Source organism: Xiphias gladius, chromosome 7 (assembly GCF_016859285.1).
Source record: "Xiphias gladius isolate SHS-SW01 ecotype Sanya breed wild chromosome 7, ASM1685928v1, whole genome shotgun sequence".
Taxonomy (NCBI): domain Eukaryota; kingdom Metazoa; phylum Chordata; class Actinopteri; order Istiophoriformes; family Xiphiidae; genus Xiphias; species Xiphias gladius.
The window spans coordinates 4,354,688-4,373,238 of NC_053406.1; the positions used below are offsets into that span (position 1 = coordinate 4,354,688).

The following is an 18,551-nucleotide window of genomic DNA, read 5'->3' on the forward strand; positions in this document are numbered from 1 at the left end:
TCTTCCGGGTAAAGGTCCGGGAGGGGGCAACCTACTTACTACCTACTGTAAACAGGCGGCTGACGTCAGTCTACTGTACGTCTCTTTGCAAGTAGATTATCAACGAAAACAAGTACCACCAAAGCATATCAGGTAGTGTACGCTAAAACGCCCTCACTCGTACAAGTTGTTAGTTCGCGTGTGAAGTGTGTTTTGGAAAAAAAAAAAAGAAGCTTGGTTTAGCTAGCTGCACAATATAGCTAGCGTTATCCGTTAACTAACGTTTACACTACCAGGGGACAACGCCACAAAAGCGGGGCGTGACGTTAATGTTAGGCTAGCTAGATGAAGTTGGCTCAACGCAATGTCATAATACGAGCTCTGTATTAGCCGAGTCTGCACAAGCCAGAGATGAAATGCGCCATATTATACACCGTGTTGTTAACCATCCGTAGTCAAATCCATCAAGTAGAGATTAGCAATGTTAGCTAACAGTTAGTGTCACGCAACACAACCTCTACGATTGCATTTACTTTGTTCAGGATCTAGCTGTGGTTGGATTGCCTTAGTTTAAGTTACAGCGGGTTTGCCTCGTTGCCTTCCAGGTGTGGACATGATGGAGGAGAATGAGGAGCAGCCCGACCCCAGTTTGAAGAAGGGAAACTCCGACAGAGACAGTTTCAGGTTGGGACTCTCCCCTGCGCACATTGTTGCATCCGCATTTGCCGAAAAGTCCATGCTCCTCAGCAAATGTACGAACCCATTGGCACATTGTGTTAATCATGCACAGACCTGCTAGCGTACTCTTTAGCGTCTAAATGCTTATAAACTGTCATAGAGGGACATCGCCTTCTACGGTGTACAAAAGTCGAGCAGTAGCAGACATAGTGTCCACAAGCAGTACCATCAAGATTCCAAGGTCCATGTGAATTTGTCATTGTTGGGATTTGCTGTGCAACAAGCAATCATAATCATAGCATATACTCATATGACCGCTAGTACACAGTAGGGACTACCTCATAGATGTAATGATGTGCGGGAGAAACTGCTTTTGTGTCTCTCTTAAGTGGACAGTGTTCTACTCAACTCGAACTCCCAAAGCCTTTCGTGTTATCCTGATTGTAGATTACAACCCAGACTGTTGAGGTGCAGGTGGTGAAGACAGACTCACTGACTGCATAATCAAAAGTTCCCGTTTGGGATATATGCTTAATTTCTTGCCTTTGTAATCCAAGGGAACTGTTTTTCAACCATAACAAATGATCAGCAATTTAAGAACGGTAAAGAACCCCAATTATATAATGGGAAATATGATATTGTGATTAGGGGATCATTATGATGAGCTGTGATGACATGTGGAATGGAGCCCAATTTGCTTTTGGCACACAATTTATATACTGTATAAAGTCTGTAAACTCAAAAGAGTTTGCAGGAGTGATTTTTCAAGATGTTCAATTTTTCTGCCATAACTTTCAGTTGAGATTTCTTATTGCTTCATTGTTGTCTGAGTCAATCCTTTGTGATTTTAAAAGTTCCCAAACTATTTAACATGGTTCATCCGCAATTTCATATGAGAGCAGCCGATATCTCCTCATGGACGCTATTTTGTGTTGTTCTTGTAGGAAGTTTGGTGTTGCCTTCTGTTGACAGAGATGGCATTGTCCAGGTTTGGTTGTAAAGTCAGTTAGAAAGAAAGAGTTTACAATGTCCACATTATTCTTTACTCCTTTTTTTTTCATGGTCTTGCATTTGAATGTGACATTTAAGTTTATAGCTGCAGAAAAATTCTGTTATTTCATTAGGTTAAGGGTTTGCATTGAGAATTTGTTGACTAGCTCTTTGTGGCGGTGGCTGCTGATACCAGAACTCCAAGGCTTTCCTGAAAGCATAACTGTCTGTCTCTTTCAAGGTTAAATGTGCTTCAAGACTAAACACAGTGAAATGTTTGCCAGTCTACAAATCTAACGGCACTCTGGCAGGTGGATTAGGTTGCCCAATAATACATACCTAATGCGGATTTGAAGGAAAAACCCATCTGTTGCCGTCCTGCCTTAGGAAAGGGCAGCCGGGTGGTCAACAGCTTGCATAGGGAAGGAGTTTTTATGTTCACGCATGCAAGTTGGTTTCCCAATTTTTTAATCAGCCTAATCTTGAAACAATTTACAGTGAGATTAGACCTGGTTTTTAATACACAAAGAAGACTTGTAGACAAATGAACCAATTCACTAATCCCTCACTCCAACTGTGCAGCAGTGGACTTTCCTCATTTCACTCAGTGATTTGATTCTACAGAAGCCACCGAAACTTTACACTGTTGCTAATTTGATTCCCTTTGTGCAATCCAGACGTACTTAAAATCATCAAATTTTGGATGTTTTTTCTTGCCAAACACTGCCAACGATTTGTTTTCCTTTAGCAAATACTTTGTGCTTCTGTAATTTGTAACGTCAACACTCGGCCTCTCAAAGAAGACAGCCGACCTTGCTGCGCTTCACACTTTGAGGCAGAATGGATGAAATCCGTCGGCTGTTAGGCAGCACAGGGCGCGTCCGCTCTGACAGCCAATCCAGCGATGCCACACAGTCAACGGGCAGCAAACTGGTTCTGCGCCATCGGCTCAACCAGCTGATGACCTGCGTGGATGACTTGGACCCCCAAAACGAGTTGCACGAGAAAGTGGTTAAGACACTGGATAACGCCTTCCTCATCTGTGGCAAGAGAGCCAACCAGCCGAAGAAAGACAGCTTCAGGTGGAAAACAAATGTCACCTCTTCGCTTGGCTTTTCTGTAAGCTGAAGGGTGCAGATAGTTTGCGTTTTTGTACAGGATTAATGTTACTCTCTCCTTTTGATCGAATTCTTTTTACTCTTCTCTTTAACATTACTTCATTGATTTTTCTCCTATGGGTTCAATGAAGTGCATTATTTCTGGCCAACAAAAGACACTCTCAATTCTGGGTAATTGAAACCATTCAGTAGAACTTTCTCCTTTGAATTTCTGTCATACATTTTATGTTGCAACTGAGCAGAGAAAATTAAGCATGGATGTTGTGAGTTTGGCTGCAGTGTTGACTTGTCTCATTATGTGTTAACTGTCCTAGCCTGACCTACTTGTGGTAGCAGCACAGTGCATGTACTGTAACAGCTTTAAGCGTGTTTAACCCGGATGATGTGCTCATCTTTGGATTTTGCCACACTGAATGAAGCTCTTTGATTTTAAATCTCAACTGAATGTTTGTCAGTCATGAGGTGATAAGGTATATTTTAAGGGTATACTGTCATACCTAATAGCATGTTCTCTGCTGAACTTTGTCCATCTATTACTGATGCAGTATGGATATATTTTGATGCAAAGTGCTGTTCAAATGACTATTTTTTTCTCACTTCCATGTCCACAGGCTACACATGGTGACGTGGAATGTGGCCACAGCTGATCCTCCAGACCATGTAAGCTCGCTTCTCCATCTGAACTCCCCAAAGAGCCCAGACCTCTATGTCATCGGGTAGGTGCTGGCAGGGGCAGGAGTTTGTTTATATAACTGGATATGGGGTTGAGTGACTGACAGTTAAAACTGTGTGTGTGTGGCTGTTGTGTGTGTGTTAGTCTGCAGGAGGTGTACTCAAGGCCACTGAGATTTGTGTCGGACATTTTATTCGATGACCCATGGAGTCATCTGTTTATGTCTACCTTGGCACCACGGAAGTACGTTAAGGTACAGATCTTCTCAAAACACCTTCTTACACATGCACATACATTAGAAGTGTGTTACATTTAAACAAGAACATATTGCTCTTTCAAGTGTCATGTTTTTCTTTGCAGTAAGCAAGACTATTTGATGCCTACAATTTTACTGTTGTGTGATGAGTTATTAACAGCAACTAGATTTACATAAAATATCCTCATTAAAGAGTACACTGCTGTATATACTCTGTGTGTGTGTGTGTGTGTGTGTGTGTGTGTGTGTGTCTGTGTGTGTGTGTGTGTGTGTGTGTGTGTGTGTGTGTGTGTGTGTGTGTGTGTGTGTGTGTGTGTGTGTGTGTGTGTGTGTTTTTCAGGTGTCATCCATCAGAATGCAGGGTCTGTTGCTGCTCTTCTTCTCCAAACTGGAGCACGTCCCCTTCATCAGAGAAATCCAGGCCACATACACACGCACAGGCATTTTTGGTTACTGGGTGAGAGGTGCACACACAGACAAAAAAAAGTACTTGATCAGTTTAGCATTTGCACTTCTATCATGATGAATGGTTTAAAGAAAGATCAAAATCAGTGCAGCAGTACCAGAGGTATTGTCTTTTTTATTCCACACATTGTCCGTCCTAAGTCAAAAGCTGGTGCCTGCATTATCAACAATGCAGCTCAACTGCTGACAGTTTGGTCAGAGATTTAGGTTTGTAACGCCAGTAGCGGCTAATGCAGCCTGGAGCCATTAGCTTCCAGCAGAAATGATGAGCAGGCTACAGAGGTCTAGTAAGCGCTCTTCTTTCCAAATCCGAGCCCCTGGGTTTTTTTACTTTCCAAAGATGTCTTCAGCTGACGCTCACTCAAGTGACATCACTTGAAGACGTTTAACAGATTTCACACAGCCACCAAAGACTGTATACGACTTTATTCACATATGCACTACTACTCCTCAACACCTGTAAAGGGGCTGTGATGTGTAAAACTGGTGCACTTCCCCTTTAAATAAGAAAAGGAATAAAATCTGTGTGTAAAATGTGTCAGAAACACATCCCACTGTGTGACACATTTAAGAACTAAAGAAGCAGAAGTAAATGTTTAACATCTTATCTCATCTTTTTTTTTTTTTTTCAAAATATCGAAAATAGGTAATGAAGCGCTCTTTTTGTACTTGTTTAAAATTGGTAATTTTGTCTTTTACGTCTGTCTTAGTTGTAAGTTCATTGATACGTTTCTTAGGTAGCTTAAAACCTGAATGAAAAGTGCAGAGAAAGTTCAACAGAACTTGTGGTTCCTCCTGTTTCTTGTCTCTTCCTGTTTGTCTCTCAGGGGAACAAAGGTGGTGTGTCCATACGTCTGTCTTTCTACGGCCACATGCTCTGTTTCCTCAACTGCCACTTGGCTGCTCATATGAAATATGCCACTGAGAGAGTGGATGAGTTTGAGTACATCATGGACACGCAGACTTTTGAATGTAAAAAGGCTCCAAGAATTGTTGACCACAGGTGAGCAGCTGCACAGAATAGAAACTCCAGTTTACCTGAAAAGATGTTAAAAGAATCTGAAGGTTCGTTTATCTCGTTGTGTCTCCAGGCTGGTCTTTTGGTTTGGAGATCTCAACTTCCGAATTCAAGACCATGGCATGCACTTTGTCCGCTCCTGTATCAACAATCAAACCTACAACCTGCTGTGGAGCAAAGACCAGGTTTGACACTCAAAGAATCATCCAGCTATTTACAGTATAATTAACTCCTGACCAGGATCTCAGTCATGCACCAACTTGAATTATTAGTCATGGTTTATTGCTGTGTTTGTTTCAGCTTCAGAGGTCAGGAAATTTGTGTTATCATTCACAGTTGATCATGATGAGGAAGAAAGAAAAGATGCTTCAGGAGTTCGAGGAAGGGCCTCTGGACTTTCAACCCACATACAAGTTTGACTTAAACTCTGATACTTATGACAGCAGGTAACTGTCTCCAAGTAACATACAAGAAATGAACATAATCAGTCCTGATAAATCAATAGTACTTTTTAAATCACTTTTATCTTCAGTACTTGCCTCCTTAAAATATTAATTTGTACGTATTTTATCTGTGCCTCTTTTCAACTTCACAGGCTCTACAGGACATGGTTTGGCTTTAAGTAAGAGTGCAAAGTGCATTTGTGTCCAAATCCCCCTTAATATACAGTGTTTCCAACCGAATTAGATTTTATTTGTGGCGGTAGCTGAGCAGAGGGAGGGTGGGGGCTAATAAAATATCCACCCTGTCTGCGTCTTCTAAGGTAATATCAGAGAAGGTCTCTCTCTCCCTCTCTTTCTCTCTCCCTCTGTGTTTCTCTGTGATTGTCAGTAGACCATTGTAGCAATAGCGGAAAGAACATGTATGGGAGGGGTAGAGCGAGGGGGGATTATCCACTAGTTGATCGATTGTGGATGAAGTCGCTCTACCGGACGGATAAAGAAATAAAAATAAAAATTGCAAAAATTGCCTGCATTTAGTATAGCTGGGCAGTCCGCCCAAGTAAAGTCTGTGTGTGGGAAACACTGATATATCAGGTGACCTCTTTTTTTAATTCTACTAACTGCACTTCAGTATGGGCATACACACAACTTTTAACAAGCTGATAAAAGGAGTGTCCTCTTTTTTATGTAGCAACTGTTAACCATGTTTTTAAAGGCTTACTGAAGATTATCTTGGCCTTTAACAGTCTGCAGATGAAAAAACAAGCAGACAACTAACAGCCTTTTCAGACCAATTATCAGACTGAAATTCTTGTTTGTTACAGAATACTGTCTGAGCTCACAGGCCTGTTAGTTGGGGAGATAACATTGTTGTTAAAGTTACTTTGTGGAGTTTATGACCACTAGTGGCACAGAGGAGAAATGTTTTTATTTTATTTTTTTATGAGTGGATCCCTGTTTTGTTTATATCACACGCATCTCCATGCGGTGCACATTCCCACTGACGGTTTCACATTATTTCACCGATTGACAGGTGGTGGCGGTAATGCATAGCCACATTTCCTATCCTTATATCAACATCTCATTTAAGAATTAAATTGAGCAAAATTTAAAGAAACACTATATCTGAAGAACCTTTTAAAACTGGATATATGGCAAGAATTGCAAAATAAAACCAAAAACTTAACCTGCCATCTTTAATTTCAGAGTTGTAATTAGAGACCATTTTGCAATGGAATCACCTCAGCCATGACACCCGTCAAGATGTTGACGTTCCTACCCATGAGTGCTGCGTAGTTATTACTACATTATTACATGTGTACCCAGTCCTCATGGGTTGGACCACACCCATCTTCGAACTCAGCCTTCATCTTGATCTCAACTACACACCTGTAAAGTTTCATGAGTGTATGCTGTACAGTTGTGACGCTATTGCGGTAACGAAGTCTGTCCACAGACATACATATAAAAACCTGCCAAAGAACTCAAAACTACCTCTGTGGTTGTTCCCGCTACAGTAGGTGTCTCCATGACCACATTTTGCCATGATGACAGACACACACACACACACACACACACACACACACACACACACACACACACACACACACACACACACACATACACAAACACAAAGACACACACACATGCATACTCACAAGGTGAAAACAATATCAGCCACACTGTCGCGACTGGTAATAATATGGATTGACATGACATAGAAATGGCTCCGATATACATCTTTAAACATTTTCTCTCATGCCGGCTGCCCTTTCAACAAATATATAAAAAAATATGACAAGAAAAAGTTTTGAGTATAAATCAATCTAGGAAATGTCAGTATTACTTGGTGTGGTAATATTCTACTATTTTCAGAATCATAAGAAAGCCAACTTTAAAAGAGACTAAGTTGTTTTAAAGTTTTTTCTTTCATCTCGATACTTCACCTGGTATGTCATGTAGGGTAGAGTTATTGTCTCAACATTATATAGTTTGATACTTTTCTGTTTTTTTCCTCACTTTCTCATCCATTACCTAGTCATGGACCTCACAGCAGTGTTGATTCTTGCTATAAATTGTTGACTTTCTCACCTGTCTAGTGGAAAGAAGCGTAAACCTGCCTGGACGGACAGGATTCTGTGGCGGCTCGGACCCAAAGCCCCAACCCCTGATCTGCAAGATGAAAAGACTGTGGATGTGAAAAAGATCAAGCAGCTGGAAGAGGATGAAGACTACCCTCTGAAGATCAGGCAGGACTTGTACAACAGCAACATGGAGTATTGCATCAGTGACCACAAGCCTGTGATTGGCATCTTCACACTGGAGGTGAGAAACTGGAAGAGTGACTGTGTTCTCCAGAATGACATAGATACAATTAACCATCCTTAAGTCATTTTGCTTGACCAAAATCTCTTAAAAATATCCTTACCATTAACACACACACTGTAGTTTACTTTGACCCAATCCCACAATCCCCAACAAAAACCGATTTTTTTTTCTCCTGTTTGAGTCACACTTGCTAAAAACTATAGTCCCCAGCTGTTTAAGGAAGTTACTGAGCTGTTTTGAAAAATGTTTTTTGAAAGGTTATTTTTTGCCTTGAGTTTACAGTAGCTAGTTAAGAGGCAGTTAGGAACATGGGGAGGTATAGATAGAGTGTGAATGCAACAAAGGTCTCCTGCTAGAATTGAACCATAGACGCTGTGCCTATGTGTGCGCCGTAACCATTCGGCTACCAGGACACTCCAAAAATAAATGTTTTAAAAGACTTATGTCTTCAGTAGGAAGGAAAGGGCTTGGAGCTGAAAACGATGGGCAAGCTTGGAAAGTCAGAAAGTATTTGGAGACAGACTAATGAATTGGAAGTTTGGGTCGTTTCATGTGATTTTTTTTTTTTTTTTTTGACAATAACAAAAGTGTGGAATATTGCCAGTCTTATCTGTTAAAGGGGTTTAAAGAAATGCTGCTCTATGTTACAACTTGGGTCTTATTTCTGTATTCTCTTTGGCCATTGTTTCTACTGGTTATGATAATATTGTACTCAACAAAGTAATTGTTGAGATCTGCATCATCATAGGTAACTGAACACAGCTCCAATTTGGCTGAGAATGATCAGTGAACAGTAAAATAAGGCTGATATGTGAAAGTACAAACAGGGGCATGAGAGTGAAACAAAGCAACAAAACACAGTGAGTAAGGTCCAAGCAACAAAAGTACTGAGAGCTGAAGACAGAGAGACTTTTTAAAACACAGCTTTCTCTCGGGTCTTGACAACAGACAGATGAGTTAAGCTACTGAGGGGAGGAGACCAGCAGGGGCTGGCCATAGTCTGCCCTGCTGCCAAGCAGGACCACAGCAGCACGGCTGGACATGGCTATCCCCTGTCGTGAGGCTGCGGTTAAACGCATGTCATCACGAGTTGGCTTGACATGCTTCGTTTAAAACTGATCAGACTGTCTGACTGCAACTGTTGCTTTCCCCATCTGACATATCTCTAGCGATGTCACCCTGTCCCCACGTCCCTCACTTGGTGAGCTATAGCTGATACAAACTGTAGACAAACCTATAACAAGAAAATACAAGTTGTAATAACAGGATTTATCCTGATATCCTCCTGAATATCTACAAATGACCCTAAGTTTACAGATTTATTTGTAGAATTATTCACCATCAAAAGGCAAGACAATTTAAATTCAGAAGCTTTATTTCCCCTCGCATCCAGCTGAAGAAGATGCACGAGACTCCTCTGGTGCGTCTGCAGGCAGAGGGCGACTGGAGCGCAGACATTGATGCCATGGTTCTCTATAGCCCTCTGCAGCCGTTCCCCTCCAGTGCATGGGACTGGATTGGACTCTATAAGGTTGGCTAATCAACAGCCGTTTACCATTGTCAGTTTAAATGTGATATTTCAGTATGAGAGTCTTAAATGTTTGTATGAAATTCAGGTTGGATTCACCAGTATGACAGACTACATCACCTACACGTGGGTCAAAGACGACGAGGTGGCCTTCAATGAAGAAATCATACAGGTAGTAGCTTGTTAACCAATGAGTAAAAGTACTATAGAACCCCCACAGATTATATTAATGGGCCTCTGTTTTTGCAGGTGTATGTTAGTAAAGAGGAAATCCCTGTGCAGGGAGGAGAGTGCGTGCTGTGCTACTACAGCAGTACTCTGCGGTGCATCATTGGAATCAGTGAACCATTCAAGGTGAGTAATACTGTAGGAGCACGTACTGTATGCCAAGTTAAGTCCACTAATGGATGTTTATTGTTCCATTCATCCAAAGGGACAACCTTAAACTGATTTAAACAGTGTCCTGGTCATGTAAGTAAGTATCAGGGTGACCTGTGGTTTTCTCTTTTAGGTCCATGAGTCCAAGGTAGCCATTGAGGAAGGCTTGGTACCCGAGAAGATTAACGGACTAGACAAAACCGTAGCGAGTGAAGACCTTTGGAACTGATCTGTTGAGAGTCATAGCTGTGGTATGATGTACAGATGAAACTATTTGGGCCTGGATTGCCTGAACAACGACTAGGCTTTTCATAACTGTGCTTCTTAACCTGCCACTGAAAGGGCAGATTAGGAAATGCTACCTGTTCATGCTGTCACGCATGCCCACATCTAATGCTACTGGTATGGCTATTAGTTACACAGTCAGTACAATTTGTTTTGCGACTGGTCTCTATCGTCACATTTTCTGTATATATGTTAAACCAGAGTTTAAGGTCGGACCAAAGTCAAAGCAGGAAATTTTAATCCTTTAACAACTGATTTAAAACCTGAAAACGGGTAGATTAGAATGGAAACTCAAATTTAAATTGACCTTACACTGAGCAAAGAAGTGGCAGCTTTGTCTTGTGGGCTAAAACATGGCACAGCAGTGAATTAGTTAGAACCTGATAGTGTTATGCAATATGATGAAACTTTCTGATTGGATGTTGTGTGTGTTGTTAGTGAGGAATGGGAGGGAACAGGTAAGACCAGAGGGCTTCCGCAGAGCTGTGCGAAGAGAGAGACATGAGGTAAAGCTACAGTGTGAGGTGAAGGGGATAGGTGCTTGAAGGTTACTTAATGTAACCAAATCTGAGCACAGAAATGATTCGCACATATTTTGATTTGGTGTGACTTACACTTCCCGATATATCAATGTTCAGTGTTAACTTGCCTGAGAATCATTGCGTTTTTAAGTTTTCTTCAGCACCAAGTAATCCGGTGATATTTCTTAGTACATCCAGGGGTACATTGCAAACAGGAACTGTTAATAGCTAATCCAGCATTCTTTTAATAGTACTAATTTGCAAAAATGTATGCAAATACAGGCGAAAAGAGCTGAAGTTGTAGCCCACAGCTAACTAATTTACATTCCTCACTATTGTCTCGAATTTGTCCAAGGGGGGCCCATGGTGTCAGTTTGAAAAGCCCTGGATTAGACGTATCGATAAAATAGTAGGTTAAGTATGTTGTAGGATCTGTAAAAGCCTGCTGCTTTGTGTGATCAGTCCAATGTATCAGTTGATGAAAGGAAGTTCTTACTTCAAGTTTGTCTTAATGAATCGAAAATATTTGTTTAAAAAACCTCCAAATGCTGAAGTTGCTCTCAGAGTGTGACTGAAAGAAAAGCTGGAACTCTTAATAAGGCTATAACTAACTAAGAAACATAATACTATTATGAAAGGAAAAGGGAATTGCAAAATTAACAAAGCTCTTTGGCCATTTTCTGTTTACTTGGCACTGTGGTCACAATGTCAAACACAGGGTTAATACGTGTTTCACTGCTTAAGCAGATGTTCACTGCTTACTTAGCAAACATGAAGAGACGGGCATTCTTGAAGCCACTCTGTGATTATACAGGACTAATTTGCATGCTCAAGGCAAAGCCAATATGATGCTGGAGCAGAGCTTACTTTTTGTGTGTTCATTGCAATTTGGCTTAAAGCTTTAAAATAAAAAGTGTTCCTTGTTCAAGGTATAATCAGAGCTTCATACCTGTAGGAGGTGGTTGTCAAAAGGAAATACCCCACCTAAAATGAAAATAGAGTCACAGTGCAACCAGCCCATGTCACCTCAAACTCTGTTGAAGTTTGTAGGACCACTGGACATATAGTGGTTCATTCACAGCTCTCAGAGAAATAACACTTCTACCAGTGACCTGTTAGCTCTGTAAGCTGCGAGGGACCAGAGGCATTTTATGTGACTAAAATCCTGTTTTTCTACAACACATTTGTATTATGGAAGCATTTTTTGACTGAGAAATGCGACATTTTTATGTTGTCTTTTAACTGTTTAAATTTGGCCCAGTTTACTTACGTGAAATGAAGCTTTTGTTTGGTGGCCCCACAGACCTCAGATTTGACTGACATGGGGTTAAGTACTAGATGATGACTGAATAAAATGCTTTAAGACAGAAATAAGAGAAATAAAAATTTATTGAGATGAACTATTCCTTTAAAAACAAGATGACCTGACTATTCTTATTCTTTTCCACCCCCTCGTCTGCATGAAAACATCATGCAGAATGAGTATAATTATTAGTCCTCCAGCACTGATCTTAATCTGTTCACTGTCCTGAGAGCATTGCTGTAGTGTGTAAAATGGATATTTCATTTTTTTTAATATATGTTTTTTGAAATATTTATGGGGCTTACAGAATATCTTGCCTCGGTGTGTGAATACGACTGCTGTAGGAAGATGAGAAGATATTTTGCAGTATTGATTTTCTCCTCATAGTATTTTAATTAACTTCAGTTTTTCCTTGAGAACTTGAATACATAGATATATATTATATAACTTTAACTTTTTTGAGGAGCTGATCAGTTATAACTCATTTTCAGCTTGCTGTGCTCTTTACCCACCAGTGGTTTTTCTTAATATTAATCATTCCATTTGGTACTGTTTGAGGTGTCACAGTGAAATAGATAACTTAAAGATGAAGGATGTTGCACTGTTTATTGTAATGAGAAAGTTTTTACAGCCTTTCATGCTATTATTAGTTTGTACTACGAAAGAAAATGAATAACTTGTTTTTAGAGAACAATATGGATTCAGCAAGTGCCTTTGAAATGATTGTCGCTTTACATTTACTGTACTGTACAGTGCTGCTCAATTTTGATACGGTATGTAACATTAGATTATTTATCATAACATGACATGGTTTTCATGGCCTTTTCTTGTTCTGAGATCCTCTTGATTTTAAATATTGCTGTTCTAAACTTTCAGCTCCATGAAGATCTCGTTCACTGAATGTTGTTTTTATTGGCTTGCTGGAAACGATTATATCTGCCAATTTATGTCAATGTTTATTTAATTTATTTTTCGACTGAAGAGTGACGTATTTTCTCACCTAGTAATGAAATTTAATGTACTAGAACAGAATACCAACAAATGTATAGCCTTGCAAATGCAAATATTAAATAAGTCTCACTTTATTCTTTGTGTGGTCTATTGATTAAACTTGGGTTTTTTAGTCAGCCATCTCAGTAATTATACATATAGACTTGTATTATTATTATTAGTGATTAGGAGTAGACTTAGGTCCCTTCCAACCTGCGCAAGGTGATTTTTGAAATGATTGTGGTCAAAGCAGTAAAATTGGCCGTGTCCCTCCACGACATGGCGTTTTGTTGCCATAGTAACCATTTTGTTTTGTAACGCTGTAACTCAAGCCACAGGCAGAAGACATTAAGACTGATACACCTTGGTTTTTCAACAGCACGGATCAAGGTATGGTCCAACGAAAAGCCTGAATTTAGCTGTAATGTATCTTTTTGGGTGACGCTAGCGAGGAACCACAAGTAATGACAGTTTCAAACCAATAACTAGCTTGAGTTAATAGCGGCTAACGTTAACGCTTGCTGGTTTTCGTGGTATTAACGGTAGCGCAAAGCAATATTTTTTTTCCATAGGAATACAGTGTTTTTGAACTAAACTTTTTATTTGCTTGGGGAAACCCGGTAACATTCTTGGCTACATACACCTATTTCAAAGCAAATAGCTAACGCGGGGGGCCATTCCTGAAAAATTAATAAAAATTCCATGTGACGTGGAAAAAAATGACCGTTTTATCAAAGTATGTTCATTACTGACATAAAATTACATAATGTCTTTTTACTATGACACTACTTGAAATATTAAATCAAACCACTGTTTAGTATCTGGAGATTACAGGGTTTTCCAGATTGGCAGTTATAGCTTTAAACTCTTCTTTTAATACACACACACACACACCTAACAAGCATGGCCCCGTGTCTCAGGCATACCAAACCAGTCATTTCTCCGTGTTGTCCAAGACTTTTTCATTCAACAGTGCATTTGCACAGGATGCGTTTGAATTGTCCTATTTCTTTCTGACATTTCTTTTGCCTCCGGTTTCGAAAGCTCAGCTTCACCAGGAAGCCTTGAATATTGTTGGCGATGATTCTCACCCAGCAGCTCCTCTCTTGGAGGAAATGCCCTCTGGGACGAGGTTCAGACAACTCTGTTTGAAATCTAAGGTTTAAAAGAAGTACATATGCTGAGGCTATTCGACTGCTGAATGGTAAACCTCTGGCACTTAAAGGCACATTTTGTTTTTAGTTGGTTGTCTTTGTAATTTTTTATGGTTTGTGTGTTTTTAATATGTTTAGGTTATATAACGTTTGAATTGACTGTAATTAATGTATATTGTTTTTATGCTTTACATTTATGGCACTGTGTGTTTTGAAATGTTCTTATGTATATGTTTTTATTAGTAATGTGTTGAATGATGTTGTGTCTGTCCTGTAGCAGTGTGATCTCAGCAAGGCAAAGGCAAAGTTAACGCAACGCAGCTCAATTTCTATTCTTCCTGCCTGCCTATTCTGTCAGTGACTGAGCACCGCTGGAGAACAATGTCTGTCCCGAACCGCAATCCCCAGCAAAATGTCGGATCTAATCTAGTGAATGTTGAGGTGATGCGGAACCACTCAGAGCTCTTCAGAGCAGAATGTATGCGGCTGATCCTAGAAACTAATAAAGCATGTGAACGCATGCACGATGATGACAACAAGCGACTAGGTAAGTAGGGGAATACAAATCAGCGAGTCTGTGTTTAGTACAGAAGGTTAACGTCTCAATGGACTTCAGAGGTGTATTGCAATGTTTTTCCCTCTGCTTTTCAGATCAGCGGGTCAGAGACATCCACTTCCTGAAGAAGGAGTTGGAGCGGAATTTGGAGGAGATTACTGTGGAAACTGATGTCCTCATAGCGTTGCAGAGCAGAGTGTTGAAGGCCGTGGAGGCCTGCAAAGAGTCTCTGAGAGTCACTGTTCTCTGTCTGGAGGAGAGGTGAGGCTGGAAAAGGATGGACAAAAGAGGATCTTGATCAGCCAGAGATAAAATGTATGATAGTCTTTAGCTACTTTACTTAAGAAACTTCCCTTGCACCTTAGATCGCATCTGTCTTATAGCTTGGTAGCTATCTTTAGTTTTCAGTTACTCGGTCTAAACTTTCAACACCTTTTTCTCTTACTATTAGGCTTATTTATAAATGAAAAAAGTAAAGCCATTTGAACTGAGAAATTCCTGCCTCTCTCCTGCGCAATACTCTTAAAGCATTTATGTCACATCCATCATCCTATTTTGTTCTTTTTTTATTGCAGATATTTCGATTTGGTCAGACACAAGTGTTACTACTTGCATGGCTCGCTGGTGCACCTAACTGGAACAGAGTCATCACTACCGTTCATTAGTTTCACCTGTGTATTATATGCTATCACAAGTCAAAAAAAGTGTGGCAAGAAGACTGCAGCCATAGACTGTATATAAAGTCTTTCGTTTTCATATACAGTCTACAACTGAAGCGTAATGCAGGATGCAGGCGTGAGGCAAATGAAGTCGGTGAAAGCATTTTTGTACGCCGGCAGAATTATGGCAACAGCACTATTTTGTGTTTACAAGGGAAGAAAGTTCTTGTCAAACAGTTACTGAGAAGAAAGAGGGCTGGCGAAAAATATTTAGGTGACAGGTGCAGTACGGATGAGCAGATGAGTAAAGCTCTTTGTGTTTGTTCCGTTGCTTGCAGAATGAAACGTCTTCCTTCAGAGAAGCTGCACGATGAGGTGGATGGAGAGCTGCTGAAGGAGAGGGAGGTTATGGAGGGTGTGGCTTCCCTTCTGCAGTCTGTAGTAGAGCAGATCACTGAGCAGATGCGGTGAGAATCAAATGTTTGCCAACCATTTGAATATTCTGATGTTTTTTTGTCTTGAAACCTGAGGGGAAAATCAATCCACTGGCTAGAGTGTACAGTACAACCAAAGTCAAAACATACTGCTTTGTGTTCCAGACTGAACCGATCTGCCAAGTACCGTTTAGAGCAGGATCTGAAGGAAAAATATGAGGCTCACTGCATTGACAACTCCTGCATCTTAATGACCACCCATTCCATCAAAAACCAGCAGAAGTCCAAAAATACCAACACTGATTTGCCAAGGTGAACTACAAGAATCTTGACCTTTTGAAGTTAAAATTTTTATTTGATTTGAAAACATTGTCAGTGTATGTCTAGAAGAGCTCTGCCATATTCTCTTCAACATTTCTACACAGTGGAAATGTACAAAAAAGAAACTGAGTTCGTTCCAGGTCTTCATAAGTTTATAACTGTCCTCATCGCTCAGCTTGGCAGTGACTCAAAAGCAGTGGGAAAACATCTCAGACATTAACATAGCCAAAGGGGAGCAGCAGAAAACCAACTCTCTGTCCCTACGGGCCCTAGTGGAGTCTCTCCTGGAGCAGACGGCTGCTGACATGCAGAAGCAGGTCCAGGCCACAACAGCGGCCTTTCAGCGGAACGTCCAGGAAATCAAGTCTGCCAAAAGCCAGATGGAGGATCAACTGAGCAAGGTAGGGCAGATGAGGGTATGGTTTATACTGTATTTGGCGAAGAGGGGGAGAGAGGTGAAAAGAAACAAAGTCAGTCAGTGGAGGGCAGACGTTAGAGTAAAAAATTGGAATGTAGTAAATTTGGTTTGTTTTTTAACAATTATGGTTTGATTTATCATGTCAATATTGAGTTTTTGGTATAAATTAGATGTTAGTGGGTCAGCGTTGATCTTTTCAATATGAATGGAAAGGTGGAAAAAAGTGTACTGACTTTTTTCTAATAGAACATTGGCTTCAAAGAGATCACACTTGAGTTGATACTAACATTGATTTAAAAGCACGTAATTTATATGCTGTCGCAGAGACCCTTCCATTCGGCCAACACATATCAAGCCTCCTAATCTTAAGCATAAACACATTATTGTATTGCAATAGCATAATCAGTACACGTGATGCAGAATGAATCTGACTACTAGCAGATTCAGTCCAAAACTATTTAAATCAGTCAAACTCTATTTTATGCAAATGATCAAGTTACTGTAGAAAGCCCAAATTTCTCAGAGCAACTGTGGCCACAGGTGGCAGCTACGGGATAATGGTAAATGCTGTGTAGTTTACCGGTAGAACAAGTAAAAAGAAGTAATAAAGTCAGAGAGCTGACTCAATAATGACACTTACACAGCAATATCTTTATAATGCTAGCTAATAGCTAAAATTAGCCACCATAAGCCACTGGTCATACCAGAACAATTAGGATAACTTTTGTAACAAGAATGTATTATTTATTCTTTCAAAAGCTGCATCATCTCGCTTTAAAGTAAGACTTCATTTATACAGTATGTGAGTGCTAACACAAGGTTCATGGTTCATCACTAGTAGATATAGAAGTAATCTGGTGTGACTGTGGGTTTTAAGACTTCACCATGTTGATTGTGCTGAAACTGAACAAAATTAAAGGGTTGTTACACCCAAATAACAAAAACAAACACATTTAATTTACTTTTAGTGGAATTGTATTTTTTTTTAAAAGTAAAAAAGATTTTTTTTTAGTTTCACCTCATTTCATAGGACTAAGAAATTATTTGTAATAAGTAGGTTCCATTTATTTTCAAATGTTTTTGTACTGTTTCTGTGTCATAGTAGCTATAGCTTGATATAATCTTACTAATAATTTACTATAACGTGTAAATACTGGTTGACCGTGATGTGACACGTCCCTTCTCTCTAGATTCTGTCTGAGTTTGCCAGCCAGCAGAGGATCAGGGAGGATCTCCAAGTGGCCATCACAGAGAATGAACATTTCCTGAGTTTGGCCCAGGCCCGGTTGGCTTTGCGCCGCCAGAGGCCTGGCAAAGAGCAATGCCAAGATCCAGCACAGTCCCAGCTCCTTGTCGAGGTCCAGCAGCTCACCACTCACATCAACAAGTAAGGCCAGGACACACTCGTCTCTGATGTGAAGGGAGGATGCAACAAAAGCATTTTTTTAAAAAAAGTTTAATGATGCCTGTGTGGACACACGGCTTTTGTAGCTATAAGCTATATCCAAGTAATCTAGAATATAAATACAACAAATGGGAGGATTTCAGAAATTATAATAAAAATGGCAATTTAAACATGTCTTAAAGTGTCGTGACTGCAACAAAGAATGTAAAACACCATTATGAGTAGAAAAATAAAACCTATGAAATATATTTATTATTTAATAAAAGAATCGTGTTCCTGGTTTCTACCACTGTTCTTCCTATATTAGCTGATGTATTGTTGAGAGATCTAACCATTTAGGACAAGTCATTAAGTGACGTCTCTTCATCTCTGTACTCTCAGACTGCATGAGGCGGTGGCCCAGTCAGAAGAGGAGCAGAGGGCTCTTGTTCGCTGCCAGCTCAGGCTGCAGGAAAACATCGAGATAAAGGCCAGCTCTCTCTACATTGATGAGGTCATCTGCGCCCAGCACAGGGAGCTCATTATCATACATAACTTCTGAGCCGTCAGCAACAGGAAAGGTCTACATATGCCCATTATCTCTTTCAAAATGCAGTTATATAAAATTCACTTCAAAATATGTGTTAGTATATTTCTCTTACCATGGTCTAA

The 18,551-nt window shown here is 40.1% G+C and overlaps 2 protein-coding genes across 6 annotated transcripts; both read left to right on the forward strand.

Annotated features, from left to right (window-relative positions):
- The first annotated feature begins 23 nt into the window (after positions 1-23).
- inpp5ka (inositol polyphosphate-5-phosphatase Ka) lies at positions 24-13,034 on the forward strand. 4 transcript variants are annotated; one of them, XM_040130324.1, is made up of 14 exons: positions 24-132; positions 585-663; positions 3,377-3,481; positions 3,583-3,691; positions 4,035-4,151; positions 4,987-5,162; positions 5,251-5,362; positions 5,514-5,623; positions 5,773-5,799; positions 7,720-7,945; positions 9,342-9,479; positions 9,565-9,648; positions 9,726-9,830; positions 9,988-13,034. In XM_040130324.1, exons 2-14 carry the CDS (start codon positions 593-595, stop codon positions 10,081-10,083), a joined length of 1,476 nt encoding a protein of 491 aa, XP_039986258.1. In that variant the 5' UTR covers positions 24-132; positions 585-592; the 3' UTR covers positions 10,084-13,034. The 4 variants fall into 4 exon arrangements, with proteins under 4 accessions (XP_039986258.1, XP_039986259.1, XP_039986256.1 ...); XM_040130325.1 differs by lacking the exon at positions 24-132 and having other exon boundaries at positions 334-663; XM_040130322.1 differs by lacking the exons at positions 24-132; positions 585-663 and adding an exon at positions 1,885-2,729.
- Positions 13,035-13,255: 221 nt separating this feature from the next.
- On the forward strand, positions 13,256-18,468 carry tekt1 (tektin 1). Of its 2 annotated transcripts, none has more exons than XM_040131660.1 (8): positions 13,256-13,343; positions 14,466-14,654; positions 14,759-14,924; positions 15,661-15,789; positions 15,922-16,068; positions 16,253-16,478; positions 17,686-17,882; positions 18,282-18,468. In XM_040131660.1, the coding sequence occupies exons 2-8, from the start codon at positions 14,489-14,491 to the stop codon at positions 18,439-18,441; spliced, it is 1,191 nt and encodes a 396-aa protein (XP_039987594.1). In that variant the 5' UTR covers positions 13,256-13,343; positions 14,466-14,488; the 3' UTR covers positions 18,442-18,468. The 2 variants fall into 2 exon arrangements, with proteins under 2 accessions (XP_039987594.1, XP_039987595.1); XM_040131661.1 differs by having other exon boundaries at positions 13,274-13,343; positions 14,385-14,654.
- Positions 18,469-18,551: the final 83 nt, after the last annotated feature.

Excerpts from the sequence above, each read along its gene's own strand:
- inpp5ka (XM_040130322.1), top strand. The coding sequence starts at position 2,488 with ATGGATGAAATCCGTCGGCTGTTAGGCAGCACAGGGCGCGTCCGCTCT. Across the intron at positions 5,624-5,772 it reads TCTGATACTTATGACAGCAG|GCTCTACAGGACATGGTTTG; the intron begins GTAACTGTCTCC and ends TCAACTTCACAG. Across the intron at positions 5,800-7,719 it reads AGGACATGGTTTGGCTTTAA|TGGAAAGAAGCGTAAACCTG; the intron begins GTAAGAGTGCAA and ends TCACCTGTCTAG.
- tekt1 (XM_040131660.1), top strand. The coding sequence starts at position 14,489 with ATGTCTGTCCCGAACCGCAATCCCCAGCAAAATGTCGGATCTAATCTA. Across the intron at positions 16,479-17,685 it reads TGGAGGATCAACTGAGCAAG|ATTCTGTCTGAGTTTGCCAG; the intron begins GTAGGGCAGATG and ends CCTTCTCTCTAG. Across the intron at positions 17,883-18,281 it reads CTCACCACTCACATCAACAA|ACTGCATGAGGCGGTGGCCC; the intron begins GTAAGGCCAGGA and ends CTGTACTCTCAG.